We start from the raw sequence: 17,807 nt of genomic DNA on the forward strand, positions 1-17,807 counted from the left end.
ATAGTAAGTTACAGTTACATTACAGGCATTTTTAAATAAACATTTCAAACTATTTACAGAACAATCAGCTGTTCTGCATCAAATCTGATGCCACACAAATTATTTGTGCCACTCCAAAAAATAATTTCTGTCCACTATGAGATAAAGGAGAACAACAGCCTGATACCTGCAGACCTGACAACAGGAGATGTATCACTCCTGTAACACCTGTAACATTCAGCAGTCGCCTCATTGTTCTGATACACACAACAAAACTATTGACTACACTACACACTAACTACACACTAACTACACAAGATTTGTGTTAAACGTTGCAAATCTCTCACATCTCAAAACACCGCCGTCACTCCTAAAACTTCCCCCCGTTTCTTAACAACTAGATGCCACGTTGCCATTTCATTTTTTGATTGGTCGACATGGTACTTTTTTTGACCAATAGGAAAGGAAGAGGGGGGTTGGTTTTGTTTTTGCTCACAGGCTTTCGAGCGTTTTCCTTATAAAACGCAGTTTTTACCGTTTCTTCCCGCAGTAAATATCAACAACGATAATATTCAGGAAGAAAACCAAACATTGCAGATATTTTTATCATAACTCTGGTTTTACGTGGCCTATCAACACAATATAAAAACTGGTATAAAGTCCACACTTTTTCCCGTCAATTGTTCCATCTGTCCTGCTCACATCTCCAATGGTTGTACACGTTGTCATTAACGTGACTTCACTCCACATCAGCCACGCCACTTTGCTAGCTAAAACACCGGTGTCGGCACATAAGGACGCTGTCATAGCCTGTCAACGACGTTGATTAGCTGCGTATATACGAATGTGAATCGCATCACTGGCTGGACGATGGGATAAGGTGGCATCGTTCAAATCCCAAGGTGGAGCAGCCAGTCACTTACTGACTAACACTGCAAAACAGAATTGTTAAATTATTAATTTTAATTTCAATTCAGGTTAATGTTTTTTTTGTGCGCAACGCAGATTTTCTTTGCGCAGAGAGGGAACATTGGTGCCATCCTGCATAGACCTGATCCCCCTCTTTTGGCCCTCGCATGTAACATTTTCTAGATCCGCCACTGTTTGAATGCTGGAGGTTCAAACAGTCTAAAGCACAAAGTGTGGTCTGTGTTCACAGAGCAGCTCAGAGCAGATCTCACTGTTGTCCTGCTGATGATGGAGATCTCAGAGGGGGAACGTTATCAGGTTTTTATCAAAGTTCAGCAGGTGTTTGTTCACTGGCACAAAACTTCTCTTTTTAAACTCTGGTCCTCGAGGACACAGGAGGAGCTTTCAGACCAAACTGTCCTGCAGACTCTCTGAGGAGAACAGACACACAAACTGTGGTGAAATTTAGATGAACAAAGTCTGCAGACATGGTTAGCTGTAACCAACGCCTATATGACCAGAGGAGAGGAAACAGAGGAAACAGACGGTTAACACACTCATGCGAGCTCTGAGCTCACGAGGCGTGGCGGCACCTATTTATCCTCCCATAACATCAGCTACTTACTTCCTCTTCTCAGGCTCTGCGGTCTTCACCCCAGCATGTTCAAAACAGATGTCGCAGTTTCAAGTGACTTTAAGAAACTCATAACGTACAGAAAAGCAGTTGTTTTCTTCATCTGTCGAGGTCAAAGTAAGTTCAGCTAGTTGTTGACTGTTCAGTGGAGTTTTCCATTATGGTGTCACAACTGAGCACATAAACACTTTAAATGACAATAACAGAAATCTTTCATTACAAAAGCCAACTTATAATTTTATGTAGTGTTCTGTATCTCTCATTAAAATATAATTGTCAGAAACATCAGAGACTAATTTGTGGACTATTTCAGTTTCTTTCTTTCTAAGTAAGCAAGCTTAAATTCAGCTTTCTAAAATTGTATTTATTTTTTATGAGTTTTGAATCTTATGTATTTTGAGCTGTTGTTAAATTGTTAAAAAACTGAAACTTTGCTGAAGCAGCAGGAACCCTGGCTTCATCAAACACATCAGGACCAGCTGCTCCATCACAAACACCACAGAAGAAGAACAAGGATCAGATTAAAGGTCTCGTGCTTAAGACTCTACATGAAAGTTACAATATATATGTTCAGTGCGCATAGATATATAGCGTATATAATTGCACAGTTATACATATCATACAAAAATCCACCACACAACTGGTTTTACGTGGCCTATCAACACAATTTACAAACTGGTATAAAGTCCACACTTTTTCCGACAATTGTTCCATCTGTCCTGCTCACATCTCCAATGGTTGTTGGCTGGACATTATTGGCTGGACTATGGGATAAGTTATTAATAACACATTAATATAAAGAAATAAATATTAATTTTAATTTCAATTCTGGTTAGTTTTTTTTGTGCGCAACGCAGATTTTCTGTGCGCAGAGACCGTGCCAGCAGTGGGCAATTGCGCATGCGTGCAGCTTAGAGGGAACATTGGCCAGAGGGTTTCTTATACACGCCGACCATCACTGATGGATCTGATTCTTCACGTATCCAACTAAGCATTTTCAGGCAGGCTTTGTGTGGTTATCAAGGCCAGCTGAACAGACTCCGCCCCCTGCTCAAACTGCACCTGACAGTCTGAGAAGACATAAAACACAACATGAGCTGTGAATTCATAACTTCATAGATTTATTTTGGCACTAAAATCAGACCACCTTCTATTTCCACTATGACAGCTGTACAGACAAACCAACCTTTGACTTTGAGCAGCACGGGTTTCTTTCTGATTAAGTTTCCCTCCCTCCAGACCAAACACTTGTACTCTCCACGGTCTCTCTTTGTGGGCTTTTTCATGGTCAGACTGAGGTCTCCAGAGTTCAGCGGGTCTTCATTCATCACAGTTCGGAGTCTGTAATCCTCGTGCTGTTCTTCAACTGGGTTAGTGTTGTTTTTAAACATGTAGGCCTTCTGGAACGGCTCGTAACGTTCCCATATCACTTGAATTCCCTCCGACAGGTTTTCTGTGGTTTTGAAGGGCAGCTGGACAGACTCCACCTCCTCCCCCACCTCCACCTCACAGTCTGAGAAGACATTAAACACAACATGAGCTGTGAAGTCATAATTTCATAGATTTATTTTGGCACTAAAATCAGACCACCTTCTATTTCCACTATGACAGCTGTACAGACAAACCAACCTTTGACTTTGAGCAGCACGGGTTTCTTTCTGATTAAGGTTCCCTCCCTCCAGACCAAACACTTGTACTTTCCACTGTCTATCTTTGTGGGCTGTTGCAGGGTCAGACTGAGGTCTCCAGTTACCAGGAAGTTTTCATTCATCACAGTTCGGCCTTTGAAAACCTCGTGCTGTTCTTTAACTTGGTTAGTGTTGTTTGTAAACACGTGAGCCTTCTGGAACGGCTCATTACGTTCCCATATCACTTGAATTTCCCCCAACAGGTTTTCTGTGGTTTTGAAGGGCAGCGTGACAGACCCCTCCCCCTCCTCCACCTCCACCTGACAGACTAAGAAGATAGCAAACACAACATGAGCTGTGAATTCATAACTTCATAGATTTATTTTGGCACTAAAATCAGAGCTTCTTCTATTTCCACTATGACAGCTGTACAGACAAACCAACCTTTGACTTTGAGCAGCACGGTTTTCTTTCTGATTAAGGTTCCCTCCCTCCAGACCAAACACTTGTACTCTCCACTGTCTGTCTTTGTGGGCTGTTTCAGGGTCAGACTGAGGTCTCCAGTTACCAGGAAGTTTTCATTCATCACAGTTCGGCCTTTGAAAACCTCGTGCTGTTCTTTAACTTGGTTAGTGTTGTTTGTAAACACGTGAGCCTTCTGGAACGGCTCATTACGTTCCCATATCACTTGAATTTCCCCCAACAGGTTTTCTGTGGTTTTGAAGGGCAGCGTGACAGACCCCTCCCCCTCCTCCACCTCCACCTGACAGACTAAGAAGATAGCAAACACAACATGAGCTGTGAATTCATAACTTCATAGATTTATTTTGGCACTAAAATCAGAGATTCTTCTATTTCCATTATGACAGCTGTACAGACAAACCAACCTTTGACTTTGAGCTTCACGGTTTTCATTCTGATGAAGTTTTCCTTCCTCCAGACAAAACACTTGTACTCTCCACTGTCTCCATCTGTGGGCTGTTTCAGGGTCAGACTGAGGTCTCCAGTTTCCAGCAGGTCTTTGTTCATCACAGTTCGGTCTCTGTAAAACTCGTGCTGTTCTTTATATTGCTTAGGGCAGTTTGTAAACACGTGAGCCTTCTGGAACGGCTCATTATGTTCCCATATCACTTGAATTTCCCCCGAAAGTTTTTGTTTGGTTTTGAAGGGCAGCGTGACAGACCCCTCCCCCTGTTTAAACTGCACCTGACAGTCTGAGAAGACATAAAACACAACATGAGCTGTGAAGTCATAATTTCATAGATTTATTTTGGCACTGAAATCAGAGATTCTTATATTTCTACTATGACAGCTGTACAAACAAACCAACCTTTGACTTTGAGCTTCACAGTTTTCATTCTGATGAAGGTTCCCTCCCTCCAGACCAAACACTTGTACTTTCCACTGTCTGTCTTTGTGGGCTGTTTCAGGGTCAGACTGAGGTCTCCAGTTTCCAGGAAGTTTTCATTCATCACAGTTCGGCCTTTGAAAACCTCGTGCTGTTCTTTAACTTGGTTAGTTTTGTTTTCAAACTTGTAGGCCTTCTGGAACGGCTTGTAACGTTCCCATATCACTTGAATTTCCCCCGACAGGTTTTGTGTGGTTTTAAAGGGCAGCGTGACAGACTCCACCCCCTCCTCCACCTCCACCTTCACTGGAATAACTGAAAGAACAACAAATACAGACAGCAGCAGGTTTTCAGAGGTGAAGAGAAAAGTGAAGGATGGAAGCAGATCAGAGCAGGAGGACCAGTAACATGTTTTACAGGATGGGGTTTGAAGATACCATGGAAATGCACATTGATTTGGGATTCTCCTTGATGATGGAGAACCACCTCTCCACCTGATCACCTCGACCCCAAGAAGCTGCTCAGAGTTTGCACTACTACATGCACTACTTCCCTTATTTCAGCTGAGTTCCCCTGTGTGAAAGCACGATTTCATTTAATTCAGCGTCACTTTGGAACTGAAGCAGGCTGGATGTTGACACGTCTGACTAAAGCTAACAAAGCACAAACCAGAGGACAGCTGAACCTCAGGACTGAACTAAAGAAACTCCCAGAGACATTTCCCTGCATTATCAGTTTAACATGATGGAGATGTCACAGGGTGGAAAGGGACAAGTTACCTAGGGTTTTTTATTGTGGATGAGTTGCTGTGTTTATTTTTTATATTTTTAATATTGTACAGTGTTTTGTTCTTATGGGTTAATTGCATGTTTTTATTGTTTTTATCGTTGACTTGTCCTGGAAAGACTCCGCCCTTCCCTGATGATGAACTTGACACACCTAGAGGCCGATAGGGCTTTGTAGCGTGATGTCACGGGAGGGTGCGTGGTCACGATTTTCGGTTGAGCCGCCATCTTAGTAGGCCAAACAAAGGGCTACAGGAACGAATGCACATGCAAACATCAGCTTTGGCTCTTGTACTTGCTGTGTTGTTGGTTGCAATGTTAGATCGCACGATCGGGGAGGGAATAAGCTGGAAAATGGGCTCTCTTTTTATCGTTTCCCCTCCTGGAAGCAACGTGAGGGATCTCATGTATCTGATGTTACCAAACGAAGACGTCAGGCTTGGATAGCAGCGGTGAGACGAGCTGATATCGGGTTCTCTGCCATCATTTTTTGTTGGTCTGCTCCCGGTAAGATCTAAAAAAATTCATATTGCTCTTTATAGGCTTTTAGTTTTATTTTCAATGCGCCGAGCTCATAGGAAATTAGAACAAAAATCCTAATGTGTGATGCAGCAGAACTGTGTTCTGTTTATGGAGTAGCTTATCGGTGACAACTCCTCCAGAGTATCAAGTGGAATTTGCCTTTTTTGCAGATGGTGTGTTTATGTTTTCGTCTAGAGCAAATTTTGGGCAGGATAAGTTAATGTTATGTGCAACTTTTGACTGTATCTTCGTCATATGTTCAACGTACTCGCATCGTCGAGGCTTAAAAATGGTCAATGGTTAGATTTGCGCCTCCAGAGATCTATAATTCCTAAACTGATTCGCCGTGTATGCGCTGACTCCACAGACAACCACTTTCATTTTCATTAATCAATTCTTTTCAAGAAAAATAGCCTCCACTTTAGATCAGCTAGAACAAAAGACTTATTTAATATTTCATATCATGGTTAATTCAGGTGGTTAATAGTAAATAAGTATTAACAAAACATGTATTAAAACAAACAAATGTGCTTTTAAATACTTTGGTCATCAGACATGTAAAACAGACTTATTAATCAAGATTATATATTTATATCTATTTATTAGTCAAACACTAAGGATGAGTATTGCTTTATAAATGATTAATTAAGCACTCACTAATACCTTACTAATGCTGCAGACATGTTGGATGAAGAGCAGAAGAACAGACAGACTGAGCCTCCACAGTCGGCCATGTCTCACACACATCAGCACAGAGACCATGAAGATCTCATGTGTCTGCTCTGAACATCTGAAGCTCTCCACCACATGACTGAGCACAACTCAAGGAGGAACATTTACTGAAGCTGCTGCAACATTTACTGTCAGCACATGTTTCCATGTCAGCCTGCTGTTTACCACCACAGAAGAAGAACAGCTTGTACACATGCAGCCTCTGTGTCAGATCAATGCAGTGAAGCACACACACTGTTTAGTAAAGTCATGTTGTGGAGCTGTTTCACTGATCAATGACTGAGTCTGAAGGAGGTTTTCTGACTTCTGGAACAAACCTGGAAGTTTCTCTTCAGCTCTCTGTATCAGCTGTTTGTAACTCTCAACTCTTTCAGCTTCTGGAACAAGTTTGTGTGAGTCACAGTCAAGGAGCCACCAGAGGACACCTGCTAACCATCGGCATTATGGGTAGTGTAGTAGGAGACACTCACCTGACATGAATTTGTGCCAGAATTTAAATAATAGACCCCCAAAAACAACCAGAGCAAGGGAAAAGAGAACCAGGGCACCCACAAGTGCTTTCGCCCAGGATGGTAATGTATCTGTGGAGAAACATAAAAATATGACCTCTGACCTCAATATACTGCACTGACTCCTGACCTGTGTCATTATCTCTGACCTTTGACCTGCAGCACTACTTTCTGTCTCAGGATGTCTTTGTCCCTGGAGATGATGCAGATGTATCCTCCACTGTCTCTCTTTGTGGGGTATTTCAGGGTCAGACTGAGGTCTCCAGTTCTCAACAGGTCTTCATTCATTTTTGCACGGCCACAGTAAAGGTTGTCCAGTTGTTTCAGGTGATCACTCTTATTTGAATATACTTGGACCACCGTGAGTTCTTGATCAAAGTGAGTCCACTTCACTGTGGTGTCCTCAGGCAGGTCAGGTGTTGTGTTGCAGGGCAGCGTGACAGAGTCTGACCCTTCCTCCACTTTCACCTCCACCTGCTGGTCTGAGGACAATAAAGCGAAAAGATTAAAATTGCATCTGGAAAGTATTCCAAGCACTCCACTTGTTCCACATTTTGTTATTCCAACATGGATTAGATTCATTTTCACCTCACATTTCTACACACACACACAATACCTTGGGACTCCCATGACGCATTCAGTTTTTCCTTTCCAGTCACCTTTTTCACTCACCATGTGTTAATAGACCTCTTTGCATTGAATCATACTTGTTGTTAATCTCTGTCTCTCTTCCACAGCATGTCTTTATCCTGTTTTCCTTCTCACACCCCAACCGGTCGGAGCAGATGGCCCCGCCCCTCCCTGAGCCTGGTTCTGCTGGAGGTTTCTTCCTGTTAAAAGGGAGTTTTTCCTTCCCACTGTCACCAAAGTGTTTGCTCATAGGGGGTCATATGATTGTTGGGTTTTTCTCTGTATGTGTTACTATAGGGTCTACCTTACAATATAAAGCACCTTGAGGCGACTGTTGTGATTTGGCGCTGTATAAATAAAATTGAACAATACCCCACAATGACAGGGTCCTGCTGTAAATTATTGCAAATGCAATAAAAAGAAAAAGAATAACATGTAATCACAAACTTTGCTCAGTGCTTTGTTGATGCAACTTTGGCAGCAATTACAGCTTTGAGTCTTTCTCAGTATGATACTGCAAGCTTGGCACCTATTTTTATGCAACTTTGTTACACTTCTTTGCAGACCCTCTTAAGCACCATCAGGATGGATGGGGAGTGTCAGTGCAAAGGCATTGTCTGATCTCTCCAGAGATGTTTGATTGGGTTCTTGTCTGGGCTCTGGCTGGACCACTCAAGAACATTGACAACAAAGTGGTCGCAAAGCACTCCTTTGTTATCTTGGCTCTGTGTTTCGCAAAGACAAAGGAGCTGATAGTGGACTTCCGGAGGTGCAGAGGAGTACACACCCCCATCACCATCAACGGCGCTGCTGTGGAGAGAGTGAGCAGCTTCCGCTTCCTTGGTGTACATCTGGCTGAGGATCTTACGTGGTCAGTACACATAGACAAAACAGTGAAGAAGGCGCAGCAGCGCCTCTTCTTTCTCAGGAGACTGAAAAGATTCGGCATGAGCCCCCGCATCCTCAGGACCTTCTATCGCTGTGCCACTGAGAGCATCCTCACTGGATGCATCACCACCTGGTATGGCAACAGCACCGCTTACAACCGCAAAGCTCTCCAGAGAGTAGTGCGGTGTGCTGAACGGATAATTGGAGGTGAGCTTCCCTCCCTCCAAGACATCTACAGGAAGCGGTGCCTGAGGAAAGCGGGGAGGATCATCAAGGACTCCAGTCACCCCAGCCACAAACTGTTCAGACTACTTCCATCAGGAAGGAGGTTCTGCAGCATCCGGTCCCGTACCAGCAGACTGAGAGACAGCTTTTTCCATCAGGCCATCAGACTGCTGAACACGTCATAGACACCTCACCCTCACTACTGGAACTTCAACATTATGCACTCCATACTGTACATTAATGCCACTGTTTTGCACATACCTACCTCTGTATATTTTATATTTTATATATCTTATTTTATTGTTTACTCTATTTCATTTGTAAAACATGTATATACACACTCACACACACACACACACACACACACACACACACACACGTAGAAAAACATATTTAGTACACACATTCAGTAATGTATATACCTTTATATATGGTACATATATTTATTACTTTTTAGATTAACCATTTTTATATTTTGCTTGTTGCACGTTATTGTATTTTGCACAACTCTGTTGCTTGTGAAGCTCGCACACAAGAATTTCACTCGCATGTACTGTACCAGTGTACCTGCACATGTGATGTGACAATAAAGGTGATTTGATTTGATTTGATTTTGATTTTGTTTAGGATTGTTTTGCTGTTGGAAGATGAACCTTCACCCAGTCCAAGGTCCAGAGAACTCTGGAGGAGCTTATTATCAAGAAGGTCTCTATACATTGGCGCATTCAAGAAATCTTCTAGTTCCTTCCATGGAAAAATACCCCACAGCATGATGCTGCCACCATCGTGTTTCACTGTAGGGATAGTAATGACCAGCCAACCAGTGCTGCCTGGTTTTCTTAATACACGACACTTTGCATTCAGGCCAAAGAGTCCAGTATTGGTTTCATCAGACCAGAGAATTTTCTTTCTCATGATCTGAGAGTCCTTCAGGGGCTTTTTGGCAAACTCCATGTAGCCTGTCATGTGCAGCTTCAATCTGGCTGCTCTACCATACAGTCCTGATTGAAGTGTGCTGCAGTAATGGCTCTGCTTGAGGAAGGTTCTCCTCTCTCCACCGAGGAACACTGGAGCACTGCTGGAGTGGCCATAAGGCCATCTCCCTGTCTAAAGTCTGCAGACAATTCCTTGGGCTTCAAGGCTCAATTTGTGTTCTGACATGTACTGTCAACTATGGGACCTTATACAGACAGGTGTGTGCCTTTCAAAATCACATCTAATCAACTGACTCTACCACAGTAGACTCCAATCAAGAAACATCTGATTCAACTGAGCTCAAGTTTTAGTGTCACAGAAAAGGCTGTGAATACTTACAGTATGTACAGCTGTGGATTTTAGCTTCTTTTCTTAAATACATCTGGAAGAAGAATTTCTCCCATATTCATTATGGGGATTTTGTGCAGGTAGAATTTGGAAGTGAAAAACTGATTCCATCCACTTTGGAATAAGACTGTTACATAACAAAATGTGGAAAAAATGAAGGGCTGGGAGTATTTTCCAGATGTTCTATAACTAAAGAAGCTGATGCAGTCAGACAGGTTTTAATCATAGAAACGACCTGATCTGAGATCTGTGCATCTGTGTTACTGACCTCTGACTCTGCTGCCAGTAAAAATAAATATCAATAATCAAGTCTTTAAAATCTCTATTCTGCATGAAAAATATCAGGATAGATTGTGAGCCGAAACTGTGCCAGGTCTTCACAGTACTACTGTTAGAAATCACACATAAGTAACAGAACGTGTTGTGTTATTGTCTGTTCCTATTAGGCAGGTGAGCTGCTGGTTTTCCTGCACATTGTAAGAATTTCTGCATCAAGTCATCCAGATTTAGTAGAAACACCAAAAATTGTACCAATAGGATTCTATTTTCTTTGTTGTTAATGTTTTAATTTTTCCAGAGTGGTTATGTTTAGAAAACGCTACTACCTTTGTAATCCCAGGTGTTGGTTTCTTACCTTTGACATGCAGCTGTATGTCTGTCAGTTTCAGTTCCTCCCTTTCATTTCCAATGGAGCAGGTGTAGATGCTGCTATCAGTCATTTGGGGGTTTCTCAGAGTGAGGCTGAAGTCTAAAGTGTCCAGAGCATCAGGCCTCATTGATGTGCGGTTTCTGTAATGCTGGTTTTGCCCTTTAAGATCAACTGTTTTCTCTCGTTGTAGGTGGACAGATTTGGGGTTGAGATCACTGCGAGTCCACAGCACTGTGGGACTGTCCTCAGGTATAAAACCTGAGTACTTGCAAGGCAACAGGACAGATGTTTGCCCCTCATACACCTCCACCACCTGAGCCAGGGCATGCTGGGAAACTGAAAGGAGACACAAGCACACACAACAAAAACACTTATCATGTGTATGCAGTGGATTTTTTTCTTGGGTTGATATAAAGTGGTTTCAGAAAGTTGCAGAATATGTAACGTCACTCTCAGCCATGTTTTATGAAAAGTATTCAAACAAGGATTCTTCCTGTCCAACAAACACTGAAAGGACGTCAAAGATGTTAAAGAAAACTGATGGATGGCTGAACAACACTGAGGTGAAAGGAGGAAACCATCTCTTATTTATATCAGCATTTAGTTGAAAAATGAACACAGATACAAGCAGATCTGAGCTCAGACAGCTTCCTGTTATGTACACACACACACACACACACCCACACACACACACACACACACACACCCACCCACACACACACCAAAAAGGCGTCTCAGTGTTACAACACAAAAATATCACAACTGACAACACAACCAATTTTCATCTGCATCATTGGACAGTTTTTTTTTTCTTCTTCTCTTTTTGCCATAGTCATTAATCTTGTCAAACATCACTGCACTCTGGCAGGTTTGTGGTTCTATCAGTAAGAAACAGACGTCTGGAACACACAGATAGTTCATCTCAAACAGATATGAACTCAACTGTAACCCTGTGAGCGCCCTGCATGAAGTCCCAGAGGGAGTTATAAGGAATAAAGTCAAGTACAGTCAGTTTACATCCTTTAAACTCATGTTACAGACTTTATGTTGTCTAAAAGCACAAACAGCTGTGTTGTTGTGTTTGCATTCAAAGAGCGCTCTTACCGAGTACGAGGAGCAGGAGTGGCAGCAACATCTTCATCTCCAGTTAAAGTCCTGATAACAACTACATACAGCTACTGCTGCACTGAAGGTTTGGTGCTCTTACATTAGACAGAGAAACCCTGATCATTTCCTGTTGATCCTTCAAAATAAAATATTGGGTTTTTTTTACAGCAAATGTAATGGAGAAACAACATGTAGCGTCTACACGGCTGACCGTGCACTGCTTCTAGTAACCTGTGTTTGCTGCTCTATGGGATTAATATTCTGCTGTCATTTGAAACTTAAATTTAGAAATTAAACTTAAAATTTTACAAAACTGACAGTAGAATTTTAAGCTTTGTCAAAACATTTTCATACATTTATATGAGAGCCCATTTCCGCCACACACACACAAAAAGGATCCATAACTATTTTGAGTTATGTTTTTTGTTTTTTGGGGGGGGGGGGGTTACTGGCGGAAACGGGCTCTCATATTTACTTTTGTAAAAGTAAAAAAAAAAAAAAATAGAAAGAAAAAGGAAAAAGTAAAGTGAATAACGACAATCTTTATATTTCATTCTAATAAATACATTTATGTATTTTGGATTGTTGGTAAATTTGTTTGTTCCTTGTTTGATCTGGACCTGAACTCTCCCTGCAGAGGACACACACACACACACACACGCACACACGCACGCACCTTTGACTTTGAGCTGCACCGTTTTTCTTCTGTTGATCCACATGTTTCCTGCGACACCACATTCATATTTCCCACTGTGTCTCTCTGTGTTTGTACAAAGGTGTTATAATCACTGTCCGTCCAAATGACTTCAGCGTCTTCAGGCAGGTTTCGTGTGGTTTTGAAGGGCAGATGGACAGACTCCGCCCCCTCCTCCACCTGACAGACTGAGAGGACAACAAACACAACATGAGCTGTACAGATAGCAGCAGGTTTTCAGATTGAACTGTTGTCAGCTACGTTTCACAATCTTTCCTTCCTTCCAGAACATTTATTTAACATCTTTGTTAACATTTTTTTTAAAACAGCTATGTGATAAATTGCAAAAGAATAGTTTACATGATGAGTTTCCACCAGAATTTAGAGTTCATTAAAGTGCAGTTTGACAGCCTCTGGACTCATCTCTGCACTTGTCCTGTTGGACCTCAATTTGAAATTGCTGATCACAACATGTTTTTTATGGAGACCATATTAGAGAGATTGCACTGGTATGAGTCATAATTGTACCAATTTAAATATTTTCAAGTAAATGTGGAGACTTCTCAACACATTAAAAGTTAGATATGGACTCTAAAGGGTTCTGTAATGGAGCGATTACACCTTACATTACACAGGATTAGAATAAATTTAATACATTTTTCCTGCTATGCTGATGATAGTAATGTTTATCTATCAATCCAGATGACACAAACCAGTTATTTTAAATACCAGCATGTCCTATAGATATAGACCTGGATGACTTCCTACTTGTAAATTCTGACATATCTGAGAATATTGTTGTCAAGAGATTTATTCTAAAGACACTTCTTCAGCTGAGAGTCAGAGGGTAGAAACACACACGCTGCAGATTTTACTTGCAAGTGTGGTCACGGAGCGCTCACACAAGAGTGGGGGCCCTGTGATCAGCACTCTGTTACCGCTCTGGTCTTTATTAATATACAAAAGTAATACAATAGTGAATACATCTGTTCATAGACAGAGGAATCTTAGTGCGTATGTATGTGTATGTGTGTGTTGTGGGATTCAGAAAGGAGTGAAGATAATAGTGGTTCAGGTCTTATTATCGCTGTGGGAAGAAACTAAGAAAGAGAACAGAAGTTTTTGTAGTGAACAACAGTCTAACACATCAAAAGGTCATCATGCAGTATTCCCTCATATACAAACTTATATCATTAATAGCTTATACTGACTACTAAGTACAATTTTCCATTGACAATTGTCCCCTGCATCAACGTGGGCTTCAGTAACACTTTGAAGAATCTTAGAGTCATATTTGACCAGGATAAGTCCTTCGACTCACATATTAAACAAATATGCAGGACTGATTTGTTTCATTTGCATAATATCTCCAAAAGTCGGTCAGACAAACAGAAGCATCCTGTCTGAATGATGTTGCAATAAAAGCTCCCTGAAAAGCCTTCAGGTGATGCACAGTGTGAGTGCTGACAAACAATGTTCCCTCTAATTTTTCATGTGTCTGAGCGAACGCACAAACTCCCTGAGCGATCCCTTGGACCACTGTGAGTAACAGCAGATGTGTGCAGTGTGGTCACGGCAGCATCCAGTCCATCCAAGTTACATGGTTTATTAAAATAATCAAATTACAGCATTTACATTTATGTTAGACTACTTTTAATTAACTTCTTTAGCCCACTTAAAATGAAAATGTAAAAAACTTTGTTCATGACCTGTGCAGTATGTAACACTATTGGAAGTAAAAATAACTTGAACTACAATTTTGAAAACACAACTTCTTTTTATTTTTATTTTTAAATAAAGCTCTGACTTGTATTATGAGTATGAGTCTGTGGTCTGGGAGAGAGTCCTGTAACTCTGTCTGCAAAATACAGTATATAATGACCAATGCTGTGCAATTAATTATATAAGATAAGATAAGATAACCTTTATTAGTCCCACACGCGGGAAATTTGTTTTGTCACAGCAGGAAGTGGACAGTGCAAAAGTTATGAAGGAAAAATTAGAATAAGATAAAATAAGAATAAATACAGTACACAACTGTACAGAATAGAATAAAATAAAATACTATATACAGTAGAATAAAATAGAATAAAATATACAATAAGATAAAAATAGAATACAAATGCTATATACAACTGAGTAAAAATACAACGATGCCAGAAAGGATTATTGCACATTAGTATTATTGCACATTAGTATTATTGCACATATAATGGATGTGTGTGTTTGATCAGTTAAAGTCTTTGTTGTGGAGTCTGACAGCAGTGGGGAGGAAAGACCTGCGAAATCTCTCCGTCCCACACCGTGGGTGCCGCAGTCTCCCACTGAAAGAGCTGCTCAGTGCTGTCACAGTCTCATGCATGGGGTGGGAGATGTTGTCCATCAGGGATGACAGCTTAGCCACCATTCTCCTGTCACTCACCACCTCCACTGGGTCCAGAGGGCATCCTAGAACAGAGCTGGCCCTGCGGATCAGCCTGTTCAGTCTCTTCCTGTCCCCGACAGAGATGTTGCCACCCCAGCAGACCACACCATAAAAGATGGCTGAGGCCACCACAGAGTCATAGAAGGTCTTCAGGAGTGGGCCCTCCACTCCAAACGACCTGAGTCTCCGCAGCAGGTACAGTCTGCTCTGCCCTTTCCTGTAGAGGGCGTCTGAGTTATGAGTCCAGTCCAGTTTGCTGTTCAGGTGAACACCAAGGTACCTGTAGCTATATAGTTACTTCTTCAAAGTTACTGAGTTTTGCAAACAAAGTTTTTTGCAGCTGTTTACCTAAAAATGCAGCCAAAGCCTGTTTTTTAAACAAACATTTCAAACTATTTACAGAACAATCAGCTGTTCTGCATCAAATCTGATGCCACACAAATCATTTGTGCCACTCCAAAAAATAATTTCTGTCCACTATGAGATAAAGGAGAACAACAGCCTGATACCTGCAGGCCTGACAACAGCAGATGTATCACTGCTGTAACACCTGTAACACTCAGCAGCCGCCTCATTGTTCTGACACACACAACAAAACTATTGACTACACTACACACTAACTACACAAGATTTGCGCTAAACGTCGCAAATCTCTCCCATCTCAAAACACCGCCGTCACTCCTAAAACTTCCTCCCGTTTCTTAACAACTAAATGCCATTTTTTGATTGGTCGACATGGTACATTTTTCCACCAATAGGAAAGGGTGGGGGTTTTTTTGGTTTCATCTTTGCTCACAGGCTTTCGAGCGTTTTCCTTATAAAACGCCGTTTTCACCGTTTCTTCCCGCAGTAAATATAAACAACGACAGTATTCAGGAAGAAAAACAAACATTGCAGATATTTTTATCATAACTCTGGTTTTACGTGGCCTATCAACACAATATAAAAACTGGTATAAATTCCACACTTTTTCCCGTCAATTGTTCCGTCTGTCCTGCTCACATCTCCAATGGTTGTACACGTTGTCATTAAGGTGACTTCACTCCACATCAGCCACGCCGCTTTGCCAGCTAAAACACCGGTGTACACATAAGGACGCTGTCATAGCCTGTCGACAACGTCGATTAGCTGCGTATATACAAATGTGAATCGCATCATTGGCTGGACTATAGGATAAGGTGACATCGTTCTAATCCTATACTGGAGCAGCCAGTCACTTACTGACTAACACTGCAAAACAGAATTGTTAACGTATTTACTTTAATTTCAATTCAGGCTAGAATTTATTTTGTGCGCAACGCAGATTTTTTCTGCGCAGAGACCGTGCCAGCAGTGCGCAATTGCGCACGCGCGCAGCTTAGAGGGAACATTGGTGACAAACAATACAAAGACAAACCATCCTTCTCCATATTTGTTTCTCGTCATTGGCTTTTTTAAAATTCCCGAGTTGAATTAAAATCCTGCTCCTCACACAACTTCTTGAATAATCAGGTCCCAACATACTGTAAAGCCTCACAGTGTTATATTATCTGATATTATTATTACCTGATATTAAGATATCTGATATCTATATTATTATATTATCTGAGGAGAGCACTTCACTCTTATAGACTGCAGGCTCATTTCACACATATGAAGAAATGTTTACCTTCAATCAGCTTCTAATCAGTAAATATGACAATGACTGAAATAATTGGAAAGAGATCAAAAGAGTCAAACCTACAGTTTTACCTTTAACCTGTATCTACAGCACTGACCTCTGACTTTCAGTAGCACTTGTTTCTTCAGCAAGATGTTTCCCTCCCTGCTGTAGACGGCGCAGGTGTAGGTCTTATTTGTTTCTCTGTCTGTGGTGTATTTCAGGCAGTGTCACAGTCTGGCAGAGGCAGGCTATAGGGAGTAAAGAAGTTGGACCCAAGTGCGAACACGCAAAATGATAAGACTCAATATTAACTGAAAACAAGCCCTTTATTGAAGGCTGATCTTAGCATTGAAAGCTAAAGCAAAGACAAAACTAAATCATAACCTAAACTGGGTGAGCTAAACATAACAAAACCCTGGAACATGGACATAGAGAACTGGCATGAATGCATAATCTTGGAGACATGGCATGGAGACAAGGTAGGACAGCAGACACTCGGACAAGAAACGAATGAGACTAAAAGCACACAGGAGGTCATCAGGGGAAGTGGAAACACATGGGGAAAACAGCTGACACAAATGAACATAATGACGTCACAGTAGAAGAGTAAAACTGTCAGGGTCCTGGGTCCCCTGACCCAGCATGTTTAGTTCTTTGTGATTTTGCATTATTGTACTTGTGTGAGTTATTCTATGGTTTCTAGTTTTGATCCCTTGCCCTTCATGTCTTTCTGTGTCCCCTCTGTTCTGTGTAAGTCTGTGTCTGCATGTTTGAGTTTCCCTCTGTGTCTTTTGGTTCGTCGAGTCCTCTGCCTTACTGGTTATGTCTCTGTTTCTTAGTTGCTGTCTCCACCGTGTCAGGTTCGCGTCTCTGTGTCATACTTCCTGTTTTACTTTGAAGGTCCGTGTCTTATGTAAATGTGTTCAGATTACGCTTTCTTGCCTCGTCAGTTCTGATTTCCCCCAGCTGTGCTCTCCTTCTGTGTCTCATTCCCCTCGTTACTTCCCAGTGTGTTTAAACCCTGTGTTTCTCTGAGTCAGTGTCGCGTCGTACCCTCAACTAGCTGTGTGTTCTGCTTCCGTGTGTCTAGTGTTATGTCTCCTGCTCCAGTTTAGTATTTATTTTCCAGTGTTTCAGTCCTCTGTTCGGACATTTGTTTGTCTTTTGGTGAGTTCAGT

The 17,807-nt window shown here is 41.6% G+C and overlaps 1 protein-coding gene across 2 annotated transcripts in view; it reads right to left on the reverse strand.

Annotated features, from left to right (window-relative positions):
* Positions 1–2,324: 2,324 nt before the first annotated feature.
* The window catches only part of LOC100705635 (uncharacterized), a 172,581-nt gene continuing 157,098 nt past the window's right edge, over positions 2,325–17,807 (reverse strand). Inside the window, exons 2-11 of one of the 2 annotated variants that reach the window (XM_019357130.2) lie at positions 11,866–12,004; positions 10,747–11,097; positions 7,196–7,528; positions 7,008–7,118; positions 4,481–4,813; positions 4,038–4,364; positions 3,595–3,921; positions 3,152–3,478; positions 2,709–3,035; positions 2,325–2,592 (exon numbers count right to left, since the gene is read on the reverse strand). In XM_019357130.2, the coding sequence (XP_019212675.1) occupies positions 2,510–2,592; positions 2,709–3,035; positions 3,152–3,478; positions 3,595–3,921; positions 4,038–4,364; positions 4,481–4,813; positions 7,008–7,118; positions 7,196–7,528; positions 10,747–11,097; positions 11,866–11,902 (2,556 nt within the window). In that variant the 5' untranslated portion in view covers positions 11,903–12,004 and the 3' untranslated portion in view covers positions 2,325–2,509. The remainder of the gene's footprint in view (positions 2,593–2,708; positions 3,036–3,151; positions 3,479–3,594; positions 3,922–4,037; positions 4,365–4,480; positions 4,814–7,007; positions 7,119–7,195; positions 7,529–10,746; positions 11,098–11,865; positions 12,005–17,807) is intronic. The other variant, XM_025904205.1, reaches the window with a different exon arrangement.

Source organism: Oreochromis niloticus, linkage group LG3, assembly GCF_001858045.2.
Source record: "Oreochromis niloticus isolate F11D_XX linkage group LG3, O_niloticus_UMD_NMBU, whole genome shotgun sequence".
Lineage (NCBI taxonomy): Eukaryota > Metazoa > Chordata > Actinopteri > Cichliformes > Cichlidae > Oreochromis > Oreochromis niloticus.